General features: G+C 43.6%; 1 protein-coding gene across 1 annotated transcript in view; it reads left to right on the plus strand.

Annotated features, from left to right (window-relative positions):
• The window catches only part of DIS3 (DIS3 homolog, exosome endoribonuclease and 3'-5' exoribonuclease), a 1,475,941-nt gene that overhangs the window by 240,961 nt on the left and 1,211,715 nt on the right, over positions 1-23,265 (plus strand). Inside the window, exon 5 of the mRNA XM_044072053.1 lies at positions 2,808-2,975. Coding sequence (XP_043927988.1) covers positions 2,808-2,975 — 168 coding nt within the window. The remainder of the gene's footprint in view (positions 1-2,807; positions 2,976-23,265) is intronic.

Here is a 23,265-nt window from a genome sequence, read left to right on the forward strand (position 1 = left end):
TTTATGCCTTTCCCCCTCTGCCTCTCCTCTCGAAGGTTTTGCTAAAGATCAAACACGACAAACCAAGGACAATACTGATTGCACCAGACTGGCCTCGCCAACACTGGTACCCTCTCTTGCGCAGTATGATACTGCTGGATCCATGGCACCTACGTCAGACACCTTACCTGCTGTCCCAGCAGACGGGCCAGATACTGCACCCTCAGCTTCAAACACTGAACCTTGCAGCCTGGCTAATTCCCTGAACTCTCCAATAGCATCCCTCAGTAAGCAGGTGCTAGATGCCATTCTGGAAGCAAGGAGACCTTGTACCAGAAAATCCTATGCTGAAAGTGGAAAAGATAACTGTTCCTGGAGCCAGACTCAGGGGATGGGCACTACAGTGCCCAGCTTACCTCATATCCTTCAATACGTAACAGAAATGCTCCACAAGGGCCTATCCTTCTTGTCTATCAAAATTCATGCCTCTGCCATTTCGGCACATTATAATACTGAACCACCCCTCTTCTATCACCCACTGTTAAAGCAATTCCTCAGAGAGGCTAACAATTTAAGACCCCCCAGGCGAGCCCCTACTCCAGCCTGGGATCTTAACTTTGTATTGGAAAAGCTCACTCTTCCTCCATTTGAACCAGCTGCAACTGCAGAGTTGAAATTCCTTTCTTGGAAAACAGCCTTCCTTCTAGCCATCACTTCAGCAAGAAGAGTGTCTGGGCTACAGGCCCTCATGGCAGTGGAGCCCTTCATTATCTTCCATGCAGACAGGGTTTCCCTCAGGACCAATCCTTCCTTCATGGCCAAGGTGGTGTCTAGTGTGGCCCCACATCAGTCCATTCATTTGCCTACATTTTTTCCTAAACTGCAAAACAAAGGAGAACAAGTTCTGCACTCTTTAGACATGCACGTCTAGACAACTTAGATTTTATTTGGACAGGACTAAGCCTCTCAGGAAATCTGAACAGCAGATAGTTGGCTTTGCTGCAGGGGCAGAGGGGAAGGCCATATCAAAGCAAACCATTTCTAAATGGATAGCCCATTGCATTCATTTCTGCTGTAAGCACCATGGAAAACCTATCCCACAGGGGATAAGATCACATTCCACCAGGGCTGTATTTACCTCTACAGCCTTTCTCAGAGGGGGTCCCTACCAGGGACATCCTAGAAGCTGCTACCTGGAGCTCTGTTCATACCTTCACCAAGCATTACCACATGCCTATTTTTTTCTAAATCCAGAGCTGGTTTTGCCACGGCGGTTTTGCAGGGCCTAATAGCTGGTCCTAATGCTCTCTTAACTTCCTCCTCCCTTCCTTAGCTTTGGGAATCTTCCCAAATGTTATGACTGCAACAGTGAAACACGAAGAACATAGTACAGTTGTGTACACTTACCATAAATGTAGATGTTCGAGTGTATTCACTGTTGCAGTCCTGGTTACCCTCCTTCCAGCCCCCTGACTTCTCTTGGCTCTACCTCTTCTTCTTGTTTGGTATTTGAACTTTCTGGTGTATTTGCTTTTTGTTGCAGGTGTAACATAACATATAACTGCTTCCCATTATGGGGGCACCTGACATCTGGGGCAAGAAAAACTGATGTTATGGCATCGGCTGCATGTTTTATACCCCTGGCGACCTGACGTCATGGAGGAGGAGACAGCATCCGACGCAGGAATCCAAGACTTGATATTCAGGCCGGCTGAGGGCTACCTGCAGGCATATAACCCAAATGTAATGACTGCAACAGTGAATACACTCCAACATCTACTTTTATGGTAAGTGTACACAACTGTACTTAACTCAGACTGACAGTATCACTGACTCGTTGAGTCTTAGCCCCCCCCACCCCCCCCCCCCCACACACACACACACACACACACACTAGGAGAAGTGAAATTAAGCCATTGATCATTGTACAGCTATCTTGGTAGTCTCTAGAACTGAAAGTCATTGATAATTTATTCTGTAAGATGCTTCTTGGTAAACTTCACTATATATTACTAAAATATTTTGATTCCTTCATCTTCTCCCCCGTGACAGAAGCACTTTTTTCTTTTAAGTATTTTTAAGCTTGTATTTTATATCAGGTGTTTTTCAGAATGGCAGTTCTATCTTATGATCAGTAGCACATTATCTGTAATGTCAACTGTGAACATTTTATTTCCTAGAGCTCAATGCCAAGTCATGATATGAGTAACTTGTGTTTCACCCTCTTGTACACGTAAAGTATTTTTGTGATTTACTGTTGCAAGTATGTTTGACTATTCATTTATTTGATTATATTTAAGTCTTTAATTGTCTAATTATGTATTCCTTATGGATTCTTGTATCTCATGCTTGCATTTCACTTATGGTGAAATATACTTGTTTAGTCATTCTACCTTACTGTACTTGTCTTTCCCTTTTTTATGTTTTTATTCATTATGTACGTTTACTTTTACCTCATGTCTAATTCTTAATTAAAAAGAGTTTTTGGGGCCACAATGAGTAAATATATTTTCTTTTTGTCCTAACAGACACTAAATTTGCCTTTAACTATGATGTTTTCTTTTAACAATGGTTGTTTAGTCAGCTGTGCTAAGGAAGAGTTTTTGTTAAGCTGTTCATTTATAATCTTACTGTGCTAACCTGGCGGAGATTAGTCTTTCTGCCTTGCATCCTTTGAGTGCTGAGAGACCTTGTCATCCCCTTCAGCACTTAATTGAGTTGGGTAAGTGGATAATTAAAGATGAATACTGTTACATTTCTGATTTTGTTAAAGTGCAACTCCTTTTTAGTCTTCTGATGAGCACACATCTTTATGTATTTCTTTGCAGAGTGAGATAACAAGTAGCAGGAATATCTACCCAGAGCATCTTCCTCTTTCTAAGTTGCAGCAGGGTATTAAATCTGGGGCCTTTCTACAGGGTACCTTCAGAGCAAACAGGGACAATTATTTGGAAGCAACAGTTTGGGTTCATGGAGAAGGAAACAATGCCAAAGAGGTAAGTTTAATCAGGAAACCATTTTTGACATAAAAATACTGTTGGCGATACCATTTTTATAAAACTTGTGGATGAGTGCTTTAAAATAAATGCTTCAGTATAGCTTGCAATGTATTGCACTTTCAGTTTGTCTACAAATTGTTTTAAAAATCTGTTTTATTTAAAACAGTAAATACTTGCATTCTTTATAAGGATCACTGCAGCAGTGTCATTCATTATGCTAGTCAGTTAACTGCAGATGGGCATCTGTTCATTTGGCCTGATTTCCAGAGCTGTGAACATCTTCAAAATGGTGCAGTTCTCATCGAGGATATTGGGATGCTCAGTTGAAAAAAAGAGCAGCCTTCAGCATTACATTTTTTTTTGCCACACTGTACAATTGGTAGTCAGCCCATAAAGTCCATTCCAGGCAACTTGTGCAGCGTTTGATATAAGTACCCAGTTTCATACCTTTCAACCTCTTACTGCAAGAAATCTGGACAAGGCCTGACAAAATGGGACAAAGGCCCAAAAATAGGGACATAAACATAGAAGGTTGCTAGAATAACAGGATTTGTGTTACCATACATTTTCGGAAGGATATGAAGTCTGAAACTTAAATGATTGTTAGCATTTATTGACTTTAATTCTTACATTATTCCGGTGATTTGTCAAAAAACATAATTTTTAAGAGGAACAGACCAAAAACATGAGACAAAAATCTGAACATTCTGCGAAAATCTGTACAGTTGAGAGGTATGCCCAGTTTGGAATTTTCTTCTCTGTTTTGCTAAATGTTAGTAATGTTTGCTTTGGCTGTACTTGTTTAGTTGTGATTTTGGGGATATTTGTGAGGCTGACAATGTCACCAGAAGCGATGAGTGGAGAATTTATACCTGTGAGAGACACCCCCTACAAAGTTGATGTTCATCGTGTTACCCTGCTGCAGTCATCACACTTGGGTTATCCTGTCGTCAGGTGGTCCCGCAGTCGGCCTGAATTCCAAAGTCTTGGTCCGGCGTCAGTTGCCGTCGCTTCTTCCCTGACGTCAGTGCGCCAGGGGTATATAAGAGGCATCCAATGCCATTTTCTTCAGTCTTTCTTGCCACGCGGTGCCCGAAGCAGAAGCAGTTTGCAAGTGCCGGTCAGCCGACTCCTGAGATTTTCGAAGTCGAATTTCAGATCCGAAGTCTTCAATAAAGCTAAGTACCCCATTGGGGAAACTTTTCTTGCCTCAGACCAATGTCAGAAAAAGTTAACAATTGTATTTCTTGTGGGAAGCAAATACCTCATAAGGACTTTCATTCTTATTGTATACCTTGCCTAGGCCCAGACCACGACGTCACTGGTTGTTGGTTTTGTGCTAGGTTCAATAAGCGAACTATAAAGCGATATTTTGATTTCGCACGACACTACTTCGGTAGGAAATTTAATTACACTATGCCGTCGGAGCAACCGACTACCAACGTGCATAAAAAATGCAAAGATAAAGACAGGCAGCCTAGATCCAAGCCAGACTCTGAGGCCTCGGCTGGGCCTGTTGCCAGTTCACCGGTTTTCATTGAGGCGCCTACGCAGCCCCTGGCAGCCGCAGAATTGGAACCCCAAATCGCTTTGGATTCTCTGGCTGAGAGTTCTAGGCCGATGCAGCCATTTTCTTTAGGCCCTACCGACGACATTGCAGAAGGAGAAGCCGGTGCTGTAGAAACACCTTCAGTTTCAGAAGTTGCCTTCAGACCAACTACTCTCACCATAAAATCTTATGCTAAGCTTAAGTCTCTTCTAAAACCAAAAAAGACTGCACTTCAGTCTCCAGTTCAAGGCCCCATGCCTAAGAAACAGATGATTAAAATGACTGAAGATTTGATTTCTTTAATCAGGGGTTCCCAACCCCCACCCGACAAAAGGCCTAGACTAGAGGAGGATTATGCCTCCTCTGATCAAGTATCTATTTCCTCAGGCTCCTTTGAGGAACAGGATTATTCCTGTCCCCCTTATGAAGATTCTGATGCTGAGGATTCCATTCCCTCCGCTTCTCCTCCTGAAGACTATTCCTTTGGGGAAACCTTACATACCATGAGGGAACATTTCCACTGGGAAGGTCAGGACTACTCAGACTCAAAGAAAAGGCTCCGAGAGTTTATTTTACTCCCCCAGCACAGACCACTAGCTATCCCCCCAGTTTTAGACATTGTGGATGATGTTTACTTAGAATCTAGTCTAAATCCAGATTCTCTGCCTCCTGCTCCAGCCAAGCCAGATAGATACTATAGAGTGCCTGACTCACACAAATTCCTTTACAAAAGCCCTGTTGCTGATCCAGAGACAATCTCCCAGGGTCCCAAAGGGGCTAAGGCTTCTATGGCTAAAATTCCTGTACCCTCTGAAAGGGACTCCAGAGCACTAAATAGGTGGGGGAAGAAGGTTTACACCTCAGCTACTCTAGCTATGAGAGCACTAAATTATCAATTCCACATGCTTAAATACCAGCAATTTCTAATCTCTCAAATAAAACAAAAGATGAGCACGCACCCTCAACAATCTGAATTCAAGGAAATGCAGGATCTGTTGCATGCAGCTGAACAGGTGGGCAAACATACTTTACAATGTGGATTTGATTCCTTGGAAGCTTCCTGTAGAGCAGCTGTTATGGGTGTGTTTTACATAGGCATGCTTGGTTAAAAGAACAAACTCTGCCTGACCATGTTAAAGCAAAGTTACTAGATGCACCCCTAGAGCAGGATGTCCTATTTGGGGTTAAAGCAGAAGAGGTTTTATAGAAAATGGAGGATAAGGCAAAATCTATGCAGACAGTCAAAGATTTCTTACAGGTTCAGCCCCCACGCTTCAGCAGAAATTGGCCAACAAAAAATTGGTCCTTTCCAGCTTCTGACAGACCACAGAGGGGTAAATACAGGCGCCCAAGGGGCAGAGGACAAGCACAAATCCCTTACAAACCTCGACAATGGGGCACTGCAACACAGAAGGGAGGAGAAGACATGTCCCAAACTACTAGAAGGCAAACACAATGACTTAAACCTCAAACTGCCAAGCAAAACTCTCTTGGCAGCTCCCTTGGGAGGAAAATTAACACTTTTTACAGACAACTGGCGCATCGTCACAAAGGACAAATGGGTCCTAGACATTATCTCACAAGGATACAGATTCCATTTCCACACCTTGCCAAGGATAAAAGGAATGCCAAACCTGCCACAAAATCAATGGGCAGAGGCACAAAAACAAATTACAGCTCTCATGGACATGAGAGCCATTCAACTGGTACCTATACAGGAGCAAGGCCAAGGATTTTACTCAAGGCTCTTTCTAGTCCCCAGAAAGGACAATGCTTGGAGACCCATTCTGGACCTTTCAATTCTAAACACCTTCTTGCAAGTACCCAAATTCAAGATGCTAACACTGCAGCAGCTTCTTCCCATGTTGGGCAAGAAAGCATGGCTAGTAACGTTGGACCTCAAGGAGGCATACCTGCATGTCCCTATCAGACAGAATTGCAGAAGATACCTCCATTTCATTGCAGGTTCAACTCATTACCAATTCTCTGCACTGCCCTTTGGCTTATCTACTGCGCCCAGGTTCTTCACAAAATGCCTGGCACCAGTAATGGCATACTGCAGACAAAGAGGAATTCAAATGTACCCATACCTGGACGACTGCCTCATCCAAGCCGAAAGCAAGGACATTCTCTTACAACATCTGGCTTTTGTAAAACACCTTCTAAGTTGTCTAGGGTACACAGTAAACGAAAAGAAATCAAAACTAGTGCCCTCACAAAATATGACATTCCTGGGTGCCAGCTTGAATACAACGGCCCAGACGACTTACCTGACGCCAGACAAACAACTACAACTGACTCAATACTTCAAAACAATGGCAACAAAGACCCAACTCCCTGCAAGAAAAATTCTGCAGGCCTTGGGCTTCATGGCATCTTGCATACTACTAATACCATTTGCAAAACTGCATATGAGGAAATTACAATGGTACCTAAAAAACGTATGGACTCAACACAGCCACAGCTTGGGCACAATGATACCTCTCATTCCCTGCCTTCAACAGGAGTTTCTATGGTGGTCACAGGCATGTCACCTCAACAAGGGTCAGCCTTTCATCTTACCCCCAGCCAGGCAAACTATGACAACAGATGCTTCGGACTATGCCTGGGGGGCACACATGGCAGGACGGTGCGTTCAAGGCATATGGACTGCGGATCAAAGGAATCAGCACTTCAATCAAAAAGAAATGCTAACTGTACAGAATGCCCTGACAGCCTTCAAGGACCTCTTACATCCAGGACAGCTTACAGTAAGGATGGACAACACCACAGTAAAGTGGTACATAAACAAACAAGGGGGTACACACTCCTACCCTCTATACAGGCAAGCAATGACCTTGTGGAACACAGCACTGGCTTACCAAGTTCAATTACAAGCTCAATTCCTGCCAGGAAAAAAGAACACATTGGCAGGCGACCTAAGCAGAAACATCATGGATCCCCACGAGTGGAAACTGGATCCACAAGTATTTGCAATGATAACTCAAAAATGGTGGCACCCAGACATAGACCTGTTTGCCAGCCCCCAAAACTACCAGCTAACAAAATTTTGTACAAGGACATTCCACCATCAAGCTTGGGAAGTGGACGCACTCTCATTCAGTTGGAAAAAGCTGACAGTATATGCCTTCCCTCCATTGCCCCTTCTCACAAAGGTGCTGCCGAAAGTCAGGATGGAGAGACCTCGAATGATACTCATTGCCCCAGACTGGCGACGCCAGCACTGGTACCCACTATTAAGGAATATGGCCCAGGGGCCACCATGGATTTTACCACAAATTACTCATCGGCTGACGCAGCAAGACAGTCAGATTCTACACAGCCAGCTCAAAACCCTAAATTTGGCTGCATGGCAAATCACCTAAGCAACCAGCCAGCTCCTCTTTCACAAGCTGTTATGGATGTTATTCTGGAAGCCAGGAGGCCCAGCACTCAGACAAATGGAAAAGGTTTTGCGTCTGGTACCAAGCTAAAGGCCAAAATACCCTTCAGCCAGACATACCTCAGATTCTGCAATATTTAACTGAGATGTTACACAAAGGGCTTTCTTTTTCATCTATTAAAATCCACGCCTCAGCTATTTTAGCTCACTACAACACGGATCCTCCCTTATTTTCACATCCACTTCTAAGGCAGTTTCTCAGAGGGGCCAAAAACATTCGGCCTCCCAGGAGAGCACCAACATCAACCTGGGACCTCAATTTTGTTCTGGAAAAACTTACGCTACCTCCTTTTGAACCAGCTTTCTCAGCTGACTTAAAGGTTATATCATGGAAGACTGCCCTGCTGCTAGCAATAACTTCAGCCAGAAGAGTCTCAGAGCTTCAGGCACTAATGGCAGTAGAGCATTTCCTCATTTTTCATCAAGACAGAGTTTCTCTACGAACTTAACCCCTCCTTTATGCCTAAGGTGGTATCCAGTGTGGCTCTAAATCAAACCATCCATTTACCCACCTTCTTTCCAAATCCACAGAACAAAGGAGAAAGACTTCTGCACTCCTTGGACATTCACAGGCAACTACGTTACTACTTGGATAAAACTAAGGTTTTCAGAGAATCTGACCAGCTTTTTGTATCCTATGCTACAGCATCACAAGGAAAGGCTATCTCAAAACAGACCATTTCCAAATGGATAGGACATTGCATACGTTTTTGCTACACCCACCATGGAAAACCAGTTCTTGCTAGCATAAGTCCCCACTCTACCAGGGCAGCAGCTACATCTACAGCCTTCCTCAAGGGGGTGCCAACCAAGGATATTCTCGAAGCTGCAACTTGAAGTTCAGTACACACCTTCACCAAACACCATCACTTACCACTATACTCTAAGACTAGAGCTGGCTTCGCCACTGCAGTTTTGCAGGGCCTTCTAGCCTCCTCTAACCCTGTTTGACTCCACCTCCCATACTTAGCTTTGGGATTCTACCCAAGTGTGATGACTGCAGCAGGGTAACACGATGAACATAATACAGTTTTGTACCTACCATAAATGTAGATGTTCGAGTGTATACCCTGCTGCAGTCCAGGTTACCCACCCTCCATCCCCTCTCACCTCACTAAAACCTTTCAATACCTTAAAATCTGATACAACCTTTGTGGTGTATTTGCTTATAGCTAAAGGGATGTTTTGTTGGTGCTAAACTTTTATTATTGGTACTATCTACTGTCCACCTTTTGGGGGGGCACCTGACATCTGGGGCAAGAAAAACTGAAGAAAATGGCGTCGGATGCCTCTTGTATACCCCTGGCGCACTGACGTCAGGGAAGAAGCGACAGCAACCGATGCCGGACCAAGACTTTGGAATTCAGGCCTACTGCGGGACCGCCTGACGACAGGATAACCCAAGTGTGATGACTGCAGCAGGGTATACACTCAAACATCTACATTTATGGTAGGTACAAAACTGTACTTTTCCTTACCACTTTTATTGTAAAGCAAGAGGTCTCCAGGTTTTATCCTGTGAACAAGTGGACTTTAACATATAAATCCTTTTCATAGAGCTTCGACTGTCAGGTTTTCCCAAACATAAAAACCTTCTTGCTCTGGAGCAAGCAGTAGCCACAATTCTTTCAGCAGGAATTCATTGGTCCATCGATATACAGGTAAGATACATGAGGTAAAATGTCACAGGAAAACATAGAAGTATAAGCTAGCAGCTAAGGATTCCATAGGCAGAGAGAAGGAATCTTTAGTGACATTTTCAGTCCTATGAGGGCCACTGTACAGCACCAGTTTCTTTTGTTGCCTTTTTTGAGGCCAGCACAGACTCGCAGCCAGGCTAAGCTTCACTTACATTTACTGTGTTTATTTTAGCCAAGAAATGCTTACCATTGGGGAAAGATGCTTTCCTTTAATATAGCAACACTGCTTGATGCTCCAGAAAAAAATAGCATATGAGTTTGATAATTCCTTAAAAATCAGAAGCCATCTGTCTAGGTTTTCTAACCTTGGAATCCAGTAAGACAGATACCAGTCCTTCGAATACAGTCTCTTTGGATGTCCCCCTGTCTGCATCAGCCATTTTTCTGGACACTGTGTTAACACATGTTAGAGCATGCACAGTCCTCTACTATTTCATAAGACCTACACCTCAGGCACAGCACTGCCACTGAGGAGGAAATGAGAGATCTCCCCACACTGATTGTTCAACTTGGACTGCAAAGAGCTGCAGGACTTAACCTACTCTGAGCAGGTGTATTCAATTCAGGGCTGTGATGTGGTAAGGTGGCATCTCTCTCCCTGGATACTCCTGTTGATGATGTTCTCTTTAGGGAAGCCGGCAGTGTAATGAGAGGACATTTAAATGAGGTGAAGGCATTTTCAACCATCCATAAGATGTTTAGAATTGCTTGCATTGAAGGGCCTAGACCCGTGTATATTTTTATAGGTTTCAGGCATTTGAGGATGGTTTGCCTGGATTTGGATTCACAACACCAAGGAGGAGAAGGATGAGTGGTCTTTAAAGAAAGGCAGATGTTCTTCATACCACATTGCTGCAGTCCTAACACTTGGGTAATCCGCTGTCCCAGTCGGCCCGAATACCAAAGTATATGGCTGACGTCGGTCAAGGCGCATTAGGCTGACATCAGGACGTCAGGGTACAAATGCGCATGACCGACGTCATATCCTCAGTCTTTTTTGCCGCATGGTCCGATGCAGAAGCAGTTTTGCGAGTGCAGGTTGGCGTTCTGAAATTTTCTGAAGTCGGAGTTTCAGACCGAATCAAAGTTGGCTAAGTACCCCGTTGGGGAATATTTTGGTTTTTTCTTGCCTCAGTATTTAACCGGATGTCAGAAAAAGTGAATAACTGTATTTCTTGTGGGAAACAGATACCTCATAGGGATTACCATACCTTGTGTATACCTTGTTTAGGGCCTGAGCACGACGTTGTTGGATGTCGCTCTTGTGCTAGATTTAACAAACGCACTATAAAGAGAAGGTTAGACTGTGCCAGGTTAGTTTTGGGAAGCGTTGTAATTATAAAATGCCGCCGGATGCTCCGGCCCGCTTCCAAAAGCGCAAGGACAAAGCAGCAAAGCCTAGGTTGGAAGAACCGTCAGTCCCGGACGCCGGTTCTTTAGAAGGCTCAGTGGAGCCGGAGGTTCTGCCAGAAGTTTCTTTGGAGTCTCAGGAGAGACTTCACTGTTACAAGATGTGTCTTCTCAGGAGGTAGGCCAGGCTGAAGGGGCTTCTCAGGTGGCTGTTCTCCCTCTCTTCCTAAGGTGGTTAGGCCCTCCTTCTGTTTCCAAGGCTTCTTTGAGAGGCAGGCCAGGTTTATCTTCAGTGGGGTCTCTCCTAGTTCTTCAGGATCTTTGCCTAAGAAACATATGCTTAAAATGGCAGAAGATTTGATTACTATGATTAGAGGTTCTATGCCCCTCCTGATAAGAGGCCTAGGGTGGAACCTGAGCTTGAGAGTTTTGAGCAGTGTTCGAGGCTTCTGAGTCTTGGCTGAAGACTTGCAGGAGTATCCTCCTTATTCTGATTCTGATGTGGATGATTCTACTCCTTGACTTCTCCTCCTGAGGATTTCTCTTTTCAGAGACTCTTCATTCCATGAGGGAGCATTTTAAATGGGAAGGCCAAGATTTCTCTGATTCCAGGAAGAGGCTTAGGGAATTTTTGTTTTTACCCCAGCATAGGCCTTTAGCTATACCTCCTGTTCTGGATGTGGTGGAAGATGTTTTTGCAGAGGCTTCCCTGAACCCTGATTCTTTGCCTCCTGCCCCAGTTAAACCAGATAGGTATTATAGGGTGCCTGAAGCTCATAAGTATCTTTTAAGAGTCCTAGGGCAGACCCAGAAACTGTTTCTCAGGGGCCTAAAGGTGTTAAGGCTTCTGTTGTTAAAAATCCTGTTCCTCCTGATAGAGGCAAGGGCTTTGGATAGATGGGGAAAGAAGGTGTATACTTCTTCCACTTTAGCCATGAGGGCTTTGACTTGCCAGTTCCACATGTTAAAATATCAAAATTATCTCCTTTCACAATTGAAGTCTAAGGTGGATGCTCTGGCGGAAGGTATTGAATGTAAAGAGTTGCAGGATTTAGTTCATGTGTCTGAACAGGTGGGTAAGCATTCCTTGCAATGTGGTTTTGATGCTGTGCAGGCCTCTTCGAGGGTGGCTGCCACTGGTTCTGTTCTTCGTAGGCACGCCTGGCTAAGGGATCAGAATTTAGCTGAGCATGTTAAGACAAGGATTTTGGATGCTCCGTTACAGTCTGACGTGTTGTTTGGTTCGCCTGTGGAAGCTGTTTTAAAGAAAATGGAGGACAAGGCTAAGTCTATGCAGACTGTTAAAGATTTTTTGCAGGTTCAGCCTCCAAGTTTAGTAGAAATTGGCCTACTAAGGGATGGACATATCCTGCTTATGATTCCCAGTCTAGGGGTAGGTCTAGGCGTGGTAGGGGCAGAGCTCAAGGTTCTTTTAGGCCTAGAACAGGAGTTCACCTGCTCAGTCTTCTGGTGAGGGCAGGGGTCAGTCCTTTCGTAAACAGACCCAATGACCTGCCTTTTCAGCTGCCAGTGCTTTCTCGTCTGGCAGCACCTTTGGGAGGAAGGCTGGCACTTTTCAAAGAAAATTGGACTTTAATTACCCAAGACAGATGGGTATTGGATATCATTCACCACGGTTACAGGTTTTATTTCCATACCTTGCCTCCTTTCAAAGGCATGCCAGACATTCCTCCTCTACAAAGAAAAGAGGCTCACAAGCAAATTTCTGTTACTCCAAATAGGGGCCATTCAGCCGGTTCCTGTGCCAGAAAGGGGCCTAGGATTTTATTCTCGCCTGTTCCTAGTACCAAAGAAGGGGAACACGTGGAGACCAATTTTGGATTTATCTATCCTCAACACTTATCTGGACATTCCCAAGTTCAAAATGTTGACGTTACAACAGCTTTTACCTCTGCTGGGCAAGGATCACTGGATGGTAACTTTAGATCTCAAGGAGGCTTACCTTCATGTACCTATCAGACTAAGTTGCAGGAAGTATCTGCGTTTTCGAGCTGGGAATTCCCATTATCAGTTCTCTGCATTGCCCTTTGGCTTATCTACTGCGCCCAGAGTATTCACAAAGGTTCTGGCTCCAGTGATAGCTTACTTCAGGCTAAAAGGAATACAAATCTATCCTTACTTGGACGACTGCCTGATTCTGGCTCAAGAAAAGGAAGACCTTTTACAGCATTTGGAATATGTGATAGCAGTGCTAAGATGCCTGGGGTATTCTGTGAACGAAATAAAGTCCAGTCTAGTACCTTCTCAAGATGTGCTTTCTGGGTGTGAGACTGAATACAGCAACCCAGATGGCCTTTTTAACCCCGGACAAGCAAAAGAATCTTTCCCTTTACTTCCATCAACTATCTCTTCAGTCCGGGCTGACTGCAAGGACAGTCCTTCAAGCCTTAGGGTTCATGGCATCTTGTATTCTGGTGCTTCCCAATGCCAAACTGCATATGAGGAAGCTGCAATGGTATCTCAAAAATGTATGGACACAGCACTGCCAGGATTTGGACACTGTCATTCAAATAATACCTTGCATTCAAAAGGAATTTTTGTGGTGGGCTCAGGAATGTCACCTAAACAAGGGACTCTCTGTGACCTGGCCAGAGGCGAGTCAGATTCTAACGACAGATGCCTCAGACATAGCTTGGGGAGCTCATCTGAATGGAAAGTGGATACAAGACAAGTGGCCTGCCAGACTACAGCATCTACATATCAACATGAAGGAGGTGTTAGCAGTCCAGTTTGCATTAATGGCTTTCAAGGAGTTACTTCTTCCAGGGCAGGTGTTGATTCTAACAGACAACACAACTGTCATGTGGTACATCAACAACCAACGGGGCACACCTTCTTACCCTCTATGCTGGCAAGCAATGCTTTCATGGGAGACTGCGCTCAGCTTGCAACTACCTCTTCAGGCAAGGTTTCTGCCGAGCACAGAACTCCTTAGCAGATGTGTTAAGCAGACAAATCATGGATCCCCACAGTGGAAACTGGATCTTCATGTATTTCGAAATTGACAGTGTCATGGGGAACTCCAGACATAGATCTGTTCGCTTCTCCACTAAACCACCAGCTGCCAAAGTTTTGCACAAAAGGTTTCATCACACAGCTTGGAAAGTGGATGCTCTTTCTTTCAGTTGGACAAATCTTCATGTGTATGCCTTTCCACCTCTGCCTCTTCTCCCAAAGGTGCTCCTAAAGGTCAGACAAGACAAGCCAAGGATGATTTTAATAGCTCCAGATTGGCCTCGGCAACACTGGTACCCATTACTGAGGAGTCTGGTAAGGAAGCCTCCATGGCCTTTACCTTTGATTCCACACCTATTGTCTCAGAGGGACGGTCATCTACTCAATGTCAAGCTTCACTCTCTTCATCTAACAGCCTGGCATATTCTGTTTTGAAACACAGCAGGTCTCAACTTCCTCAACAAGTTTTGAATGGGATTATGGAAGCCAGAAGACCTAGTACAAGGAAAGTGTCATGAAAAATGGAAGAGATTTTTATTTTGGAGTGCAGCAAAGAATTTGGAGGTTTCTGAGCCTAATTTGAGTGTGGCTCTTCAATATCTGACTGAGTTATTGGACAAAGGTTTGTCTTTCTCTTCCATTAAGATTCATGCTGCAGCAATTTCAGCTCACTATGATTGTGACCCACCATTGTTTTCTCATCCTTTGTTCAAGCAATTTCTTAGAGGGCAAAGAATATAAGACCCCACGTAGAGCTCCTACTCCTGCTTGGGATCTCAATTTTGTGTTGGAGAAACTTACTCTACAACCTTTTGAGCCTCGGCTACTGCTGAGTTGAAATATTTGTCATGGAAGACTGCTTTTTGTTGGCCATTACTTCTGCAAGAAGGGTTTCTGAATTGCAGGCCCTTATGGCGGTTGAGCCTTTTGATTTTCCATAAGGATAGGGTATCATTACGTACTAATCCTTCCTTTATGCCTAAGGTGGTTTCTAGTGTGGCTTTGAACCAAACTATTCATTTGCCTACTTTTTATGCAGATCCCCAAAATAAGGGGAAAAGATTTTGCACACTTTAGATGTACACAGGCAGTTGCGTTATTATTTAAGCAGGACTAAGGATTTTAGGCAGTCTCAGCAGTTGTTTGTTTCTTTTGCTTTGAGTTCTCAGGGCAAGCCTGTGTCAAAACAAACTATTTCTAAGTGGATTGGGTTTTGCATTGCATTTTGTTATTCCCATCATGGCAAGGAGATTCCAGCTGGGATTAGGCCTCATTCCACTAGGGCTACTGCCACTTCAACAGCATTTCTAAGGGGGGTGGCTACTAAGGATATTTTGGAGGCAGCTACTTGGAGTTCAGTGCATACTTTCTCTAAGCATTACCACCTTCCTCTCTACTCTAAATCTAGGGCTGGTTTTGCCACGGCTATTTTGCAGGGCATGTTTGACAGCTCCTGCTTCTTTATGATTTGCCAGCCTCCCTTACCTCTGCTTTGGGATTCTACCCAAGTGTTAGGACTGCAGCAATGTGGTATGAAGAACATAGTACAGTTTTGTACCTACCATAAATGTAGATGTTCAAGATCCACATTGCTGCAGTCCAATTTACCCTCCCTCCTTCCCCTCTGTGTTTAGGGGTGGTTGTGTGGGTGGGGTTATACTCTTGTAAATTTGTATATATTGTATATATATATTTGGTGCAGGAGTGTTTGGTGTTTTTTGGTTTTGGCCTTATCTTTTTAGGGTCTTCTGACATCTGGGGCAAGAAAAGACTGAGGATATGACGTCGGTCATGCGCATTTGTACCCTGACGTCCTGACGTCAGCCTAATGCGCCTTGACCGACGTCAGCCATATACTTTGGTATTCGGGCCGACTGGGACAGCGGATTACCCAAGTGTTAGGACTGCAGCAATGTGGATCTTCGAACATCTACATTTATGGTAGGTACAAAACTGTACTTTGTTAAGAAAGAAAGAAAAAACACGTATAATGTAAATCTGGGGATGCTGATATGTTTTTTTTCTCATTTCTAGTAATGTATGTGTGGTGATATATTTGTATTTTTATACTGGTGTGTGAAAATAAAAAAAAATACAAGAAAGATGATAAAAGATGAGAATTCTCCATGATAAAAAAAATAAAAAAAAGTTATTAATGAACAGCCACATGTGCATCTATCCAAGATCACAAGAGATAATTAACTATAAACAGATACTGTGTATTTAACTCATTCGCTCCAGTTAAGCTCTCGAGGTCTGTACTCCCAAGAGTTGTATCAGCTTTTTGGCAGAATCAATTTATTGTATCACATTTCAAACAAAGGTCCATATCTCTCTAACTATAAGGATTAGTAAAGAAATGTAAATAGCAAACTGCCCAGAGGAAGCAAATTTTTGCAATGGTAATATTCATTAGATTCTAGGTCTTAAAGTGACTTTTGTAAATCATATTAAGTACAATAAATATTATTTTTTTAATTTGTGAACAACTTACAATATTTCAGTAACCACTCAAGCTAAACGCATGCTGTTAGCAGCATTTTGTTCATCCAGCTCAGAGTTCTCATATGAGACTGTTAGTTGTTACTTGGCTGTTGAGATATTTAGAAAAATATGAAGTGTGTGGCAATATAAATAATTATATATGAACAACAGTTAATACCTGTTAAGCAGTACCAAACAGAGTTAAAATATCAGTACAGTTATGTAGCATATCATGTAAGCTTTAAGATGAAATGATTCAATAGCTTGTATGTTGCACGGTTTAGAAGTTATTAATTCAGATATAAATAGTCTTATGTTAGACTCCTAGAAATGTCAGTAGGATGTAACTGGAGGTGCGCCTGAAGGAGTCACTAGGCTGTGATGATTTAAGAGATGTAAATTAATACATACTTTCTTAGAAAAGAGTCCATTAAAATGTGGGCAGAGGAGATATTGACAGACACATCAGAGCAAATGCATTTAGAACAGAAAGAATATCTGAGCTGGGATGCATATCAAAACTTAGTGCATACCCAAGTCATGTAAAAAGCAAATGGCATATGGATGAAAATCAACACGTAGTGTTGGGAAGCAGCAACTAAACTCAAGGAACTACAGGGCAAATGGGAGGATCAAGTGGATACTCCCCAACAAATATTGGCATATGCAGAAACATTTAATTAAATAACACAATAACCAGAGGGTTAAGGAACTTCAAAGTTTATACTTTGATAGCCCCATGACCACAGAAATGATAGAGTAAAGCCTTATCCAACAAAAAATGGATAAAATTATGTATAAAAATCATGTAAAGAAAATGTCAGACTGGAACAAGACTCATATGGGATTATAGGGATTTTTGACACCTTTATTGAATTATAGTTGTGACATAGACAAACTTACAGTTACATAAAAGCAATCAGAACATATTAACAAGTTCACATTTACAAAGATTAAATGTCATATATGTCATTATATGCAATATGATCAAACCATCATTACATAAATTGTATAGTTCCTGCCTTCTCTTAAACCTCATTCATCCTCCAAACCATTTTTCTGCATGTATTGTTCCCACAATTTCCATTATTTTATGTAACTTACTCCTCCCTTTTTCTAAAGATCCCAGTTTCTGTTCTCGTATCTGTGATACAATATTTACTTCAAGTATGGTAGGTTTAGACTTTGGTTTCCATTTTCTAATAACTGCTTCTTTTGGCAGCCACCAGAGATCAACTTTATAAGTCCTTACTATGTCTTGGCACTATAGATACTGTATCCCAGCTCAAAAAATTATTTCTTTAGTTACTCATTTGCTCTCCCAGATGTTCATTGTGCATACAGCTGCAGTAATCACATATGGGATGTCCTTCAAGGATGCATCTGCAGTCGTAACAAAAGGGTTGTCCTGTCGTCAGGCAGCCCCTCGGTCGGCCGGATTCCAAAGTCTGGGTCCGGCTTCGGCTGATGTCGCACTTCACCCAACGTCATCTCTGCTGGTCTTCGGGTATAAAGGCATCAGCCGACTCCATTTTCCTCTGTCTTTCTTGCCGCGTGGCGCCCGAAGCAGAAGCTGTTCGCAAGTGCCGGTCGGTCAGATCCAGAGATTACTACTACCGAATACTACTTCGAAGACTTCTAAAAAGCTAAGTACCCCGTTGGGGACTCTTTCTTGCCTCAGCCGATGTCAGAAAAAGTAAATAACTGTTTAACTTGTGGGAAACAAATACCTCATAAAGATTTCCACTCTTACTGCCTACCTTGTTTAGGCCCAGACCACGACGTAGCAGCCTGTTTAGCCTGTGCTTCCTTCAACCGACGAACGCTTAGGCGTCGGTCGGAGTTTGCTGAACAGTTTTCGGCTCAGATTTTGCGTACATTATGCCGTCGGATCCTCCGACTACCCAAATTGTTAAAAAACGCAAAGAAAAAGACCGACACTCGCGGTCCGCGGTTTCGGCCGAAACCACGGTTAAGCAAGCTGCGAGTGTCTCGGTTTCGGCCGAAACTGAGAAAACGGGTCAATCTTCAGCCGAATCCACGACTACTACTGAGGCTCCTGCTACCTTAGTTGAATCGGCCTCTGAAGTTTTGTCTACTACTGTGGTTCCTCCTGAATTATCAGACACTATCCCTTTGGATGTCTCTACCCCAGCACGTGGTGCTGCTAGGCCTCCTGCAGCCATGTCTATAAAGGCCTTTGCCAGGGCTAAAGCAGCCAAAACTGTAAAATCAGTGCCTGTTAAGACCCCCACACATAGGCCCTCTTCTAGTTCACAAATGCTTACTCTGGCAGAGGATTTAATCTCCTTAATTAGGGGATCCCAATCTCACCCAGACAGGGCCTCTCAGCCTCCAGAAAAGAGACCTAGAGCAGAGCCCCCCGAGCCAGTGTCCTCTGATGATTCTTCGGATGACTCAGACATTACTGATCAGCCAGAGGCTCCTTTTTCTACTTATGAAGATTCCGATGCTGAAGAATCCATTCAGTCTGCCACTCCACCAGAGGAATTTTCCTTCGGGGAAACCTTACGTGCCATGAGAGAACAATTCCAATGGCAGGGACAAGATTTCTCAGATTCAAGAAAAAGGCTTAGGACCTTTCTGCACTTACCACAACATAGGCCTTTAGCTATACCTCCAGTTCTGCCTGTTGTGGATGATGCATTTAATGATGTTTGCACTGCTCCTGATACTTTACCTCCAGCCCCTGCCAAACCAGATAGATTTTACAGGGTGCCAGACACTCATCACCACCTATACAAGGCCCCACTTGCAGATCCTGAGACTATATCCCAGGGGCCTAAGGCAGTAGCTTCGACCTCAGCAAAAAACCCTCTCCCTTCTGAAAGGGAATCCAGGTCCTTAGAGAGATGGGGGAAAAAGTTTACACCTCTGCTACTCTCTCAGCTAGAGCTTTAAACTGTCAGTTTCACATGATCCAATACCAAGAGTTTATGCTTGATCAGTTAACTAAGAAGCTGTCCTCTGATGATTCCTTAGATAAGAAATATGTTTTAGAAATGGTGAATAACATTCAGCAGGTTAGTAACCATTCTTTAAAATGTGGCTATGATGCACTGGAGGCTTCATTTAGATCAGCCATGACTGGCACAGTGATAAGAAGGCATGCATATGGTTGAAGGAACAGGTTTTGCCGGATCATGTTAAAACAAAGCTGTTAGATGCTCCTATGGATAAGGCCAGTCTATTTGGTACACCTGCTCAGCAAGTAATGAAGAAAATGGAAGAGAAGGCAAAATCTGTACAAACAGTTAAGGATTTCTTACAGGTTCAGCCCCCAAGGTTCAGCAGGAACTGGCCTGCCAAAAATTGGTCCTTTCCAGACTCCTCAAAATCTCAGAGAGGCAGGAATAGACGCTCCAGAGGCAGAAATCAACCCAGAGGGAGGTGCCTATAGAGGACGCCAGTGGCAAGGCAATAACCAGAGAGGCACAGACACAACCACTGCAACTGGACAATCACAGTGACTTGACTCTGACACCGCCTACCAGGGAGCAAATAGCAGCACCTTTAGGCGGAAAGTTAGCCTTATTTTCGAAAAATTGGCACTATATCACAAAAGACAAGTGGATTTTGCAAACCATAGACCAAGGCTACAGGTTCCACTTCCACACCTTACCAGTAAAAACAGGAATGCCAAACCTACCTCCAAATCAAAAAAAAGAAGCTCTAAAGCAGATAGCTCAATTAACAAAAATGAGAGCTGTGGAAAGAGTACCAATAACACAACAGGGCAAAGGATTCTACTCCAGACTCTTCCTAGTACCAAGAAAAGAGAAAAGTTGGAGACCTATTCTCGACCTGTCCGTCTTAAACACATACATCACTGTTCCAAAATTCAAAATGCTGACCCTACAGCAACTTCTTCCCATGCTGGGCAAGGAGTGTTGGCTGGTAACTCTAGATCTCAAGGAGGCATACCTGCACGTCCCCATACGACCAAATTGCAGAAGATACCTCAGATTTCTTGCAGGATCAGAGCATTATCAATTCTCAGCATTGCCCTTTGGCTTATCTACTGCGCCCAGAGTATTCACAAAATGCCTGGCATCAGTAATCGCTCATTGCAGGCTACAGGGAATCCAAATTTATCCATACCTGGACGACTGCCTGTTACAAGCGGACAACAAAAGCAAGCTGACAACAGATTTACAAAGAGTCATTTGCTTACTACAAGCCCTGGGATACACAGTCAATTTAAAAAAGTCAAGACTAATACCATCCCAGACAAGAACATTCTTGGGTGCGGAATTGGACACAGTAAAACAAATGGCATTCCTAACTGCAGAAAAACAAGCACAACTCCCTCTTTACTTCTTGGCATTAACAAAGCAGCACAAACTAACAGCAAGAAAAGTACTGCAGGCCTTGGGCTTCATGGCATCATGCATAATCATGGTCCCCCATTTCAGACTGCATATGAGAAAACTACAGTGGTACCTAAAGAATTTATGGTCTCAACACAGGCACAGCTTAGAAACCGAAATCCCACTAATTCCATGCCTGAAGCAAGAGTTTCTATGGTGGGCCCAAGCATGCCAGTTGAACCCAGGCTTGCCCTTCCACAACTTTCAAGCAAACCAAACCATCACAACGGACGCCTCAGACCTAGTCTGGGGGGCGCACATGTTGGACAAGTGCATACAAGGATTGTGGACTCCAGACCAGCTGCACCTGCACATAAACCAAAAAGAAATGCTGGCAGTAAAACTAGCAATCCAGACATTCAAACCATTCCTCAAAGAAGGACATTTAATGATAAGGACAGACAACACCACAGTCATGTGGTACATCAACAAACAGGGAGGGACTCATTCATACCCCCTATGCAGAATGGCTCTAGACCTTTGGAATATGGCTCTGAGCTACAACATCCAGTTACAGGCAATATTTGTACCGGGAAAAGAAAACACTCTAGCAGACATGTTAAGCAGAACCACCTCGGATGCTCACGAATGGATGCTACACCCGGGCATCTTCAAGGCCATCACAAAGAAATGGGGAATGCCACAAATAGACCTATTCACATCCCCACTCAATCACCAGCTCAAAAAATTCTGCACAAGGACATGCCACCCACTAGCATGGAAGGTGGACTCACTATCCTTCAGCTGGAAAGGCCTGACAGCATATGCATTTCCACGTCTTCCTTTGATGCACAAGGTACTGCTGAAAATCAAAGAGGAACGTCCAAGGATAATTCTGATAGCTCCGAATTGGCCAAGACAACACTGGTATCCTTTGCTGAGGAGCATGTCTCAGGGGAGAATGTGGCCAATACCCCTGATGCCTTTGATGTTAACTCAGAACAACTACAACATCATGCACCCAAACCTAAAAACCTTGCAACTGACTGCCTGGAACATCACATAGCAGCTACTAACCCAGACTTATCCCAAAGGGTTAAAGACATTATCCTTGAAGCCCGCAGACCTTCAACAAGAAGGAACTATGCAGGAAAATGGAAAAGGTTTGTCATTTGGAGTACTGAAAGAGGAAAAGATGTCTCGAACATAGATATTGCTAACATCCTGGAGTATTTGGCAGAGCTTCTACATACAGGCCTGTCCTATTCCTCCATCAAGATACATGCATCAGCTATTTCCGCAGAATACAGCTTCGATCCACCTGTCTTTTCTCATCCTCTACTCAGGCAATTCCTCAGAGGGATCAAGAATGTAAAACCTCCTAGGAAACCACCATTACCAGCATGGGACTTGAACTTTGTGCTAGAAAAATTGACACTACCTCCATTTGAACCAGCAGCAACAGCAGATCTTCAACACCTATCATGGAAAACTGCTTTCCTACTGGCAATTACTTCAGCAAGGAGGGTTTCGGAACTACAGGCCTTAATGGCAGTACAACCATTCCTAATCTTCCATCAAGATAGTGTCCATGAGAACTAATCCTACATTTATGCCTAAGGTGGTATCCAGAGTGTCTTTAAACCAGGCAATCCACCTACCTACCTTCTTTCCCAATCCACAGAACAGGGGAAAGGCTGCTGCATACCTTGGATGTACATAGACAGTTACGCTACTACCTGGACAGAACCAAAAGTAACAGAAAAACTGACCAGCTTTTAGTAGCCTATGCAACAGGAAGGGAAGGAAAAGCAATTTCCAAACAGACAATCTCCAAATGGATAGGAAATTGCATAAGATTCTGTTACTCCTACCATGGAAAACCAGTTCCACAGAACATAAGACCTCATTCTACAAGGGCTACAGCCACTACCACAGCTTTCTTACGAGGAGTGGCAACCAAGGACATTATTGAGGCGGCTACTTGGACCTCCGTGCATACATTTGCCAAGCATTATAATTTACCTCTATACTCTAGATCCCGAGCAGGGTTTGCCACTGCTGTATTGCAAGGGATCCTAACTACACCATAATCCTTCTTCCTCCTCCCCTAGTTTGGCTATGGTATTCTACCCATTTGTTATGACTGCAGATACATCCTTGAAGGACATAGTACAGTTTTGTACCTACCATAAATGTAGATGTCCGAACAGGATAGCATCTGCAGTCAGGATTACCCACCCTCCTTCCCCTCTGTGGTACTCCTAGGGTATTTACCCTCCTAATAGCTAGCTGGGGGGGGAGTCTCTTATGGTGTATTTGTTTGTATATATGTACATACATGCTTATTTTTTGTGTTTGCCTTCTACTATTTTGGAAACATTGGCATTTATCCAAAATTTAGCTTTCCTAGAGGGCAACTGGCATCTGGGGCAAGAAACACTGAGGAAAATGG

This window comes from Protopterus annectens, chromosome 5.part0, assembly GCF_019279795.1.
Source record: "Protopterus annectens isolate FY-2018-M chromosome 5.part0, PAN1.0, whole genome shotgun sequence".
Classification (NCBI taxonomy): Eukaryota; Metazoa; Chordata; order Ceratodontiformes; family Protopteridae; genus Protopterus; species Protopterus annectens.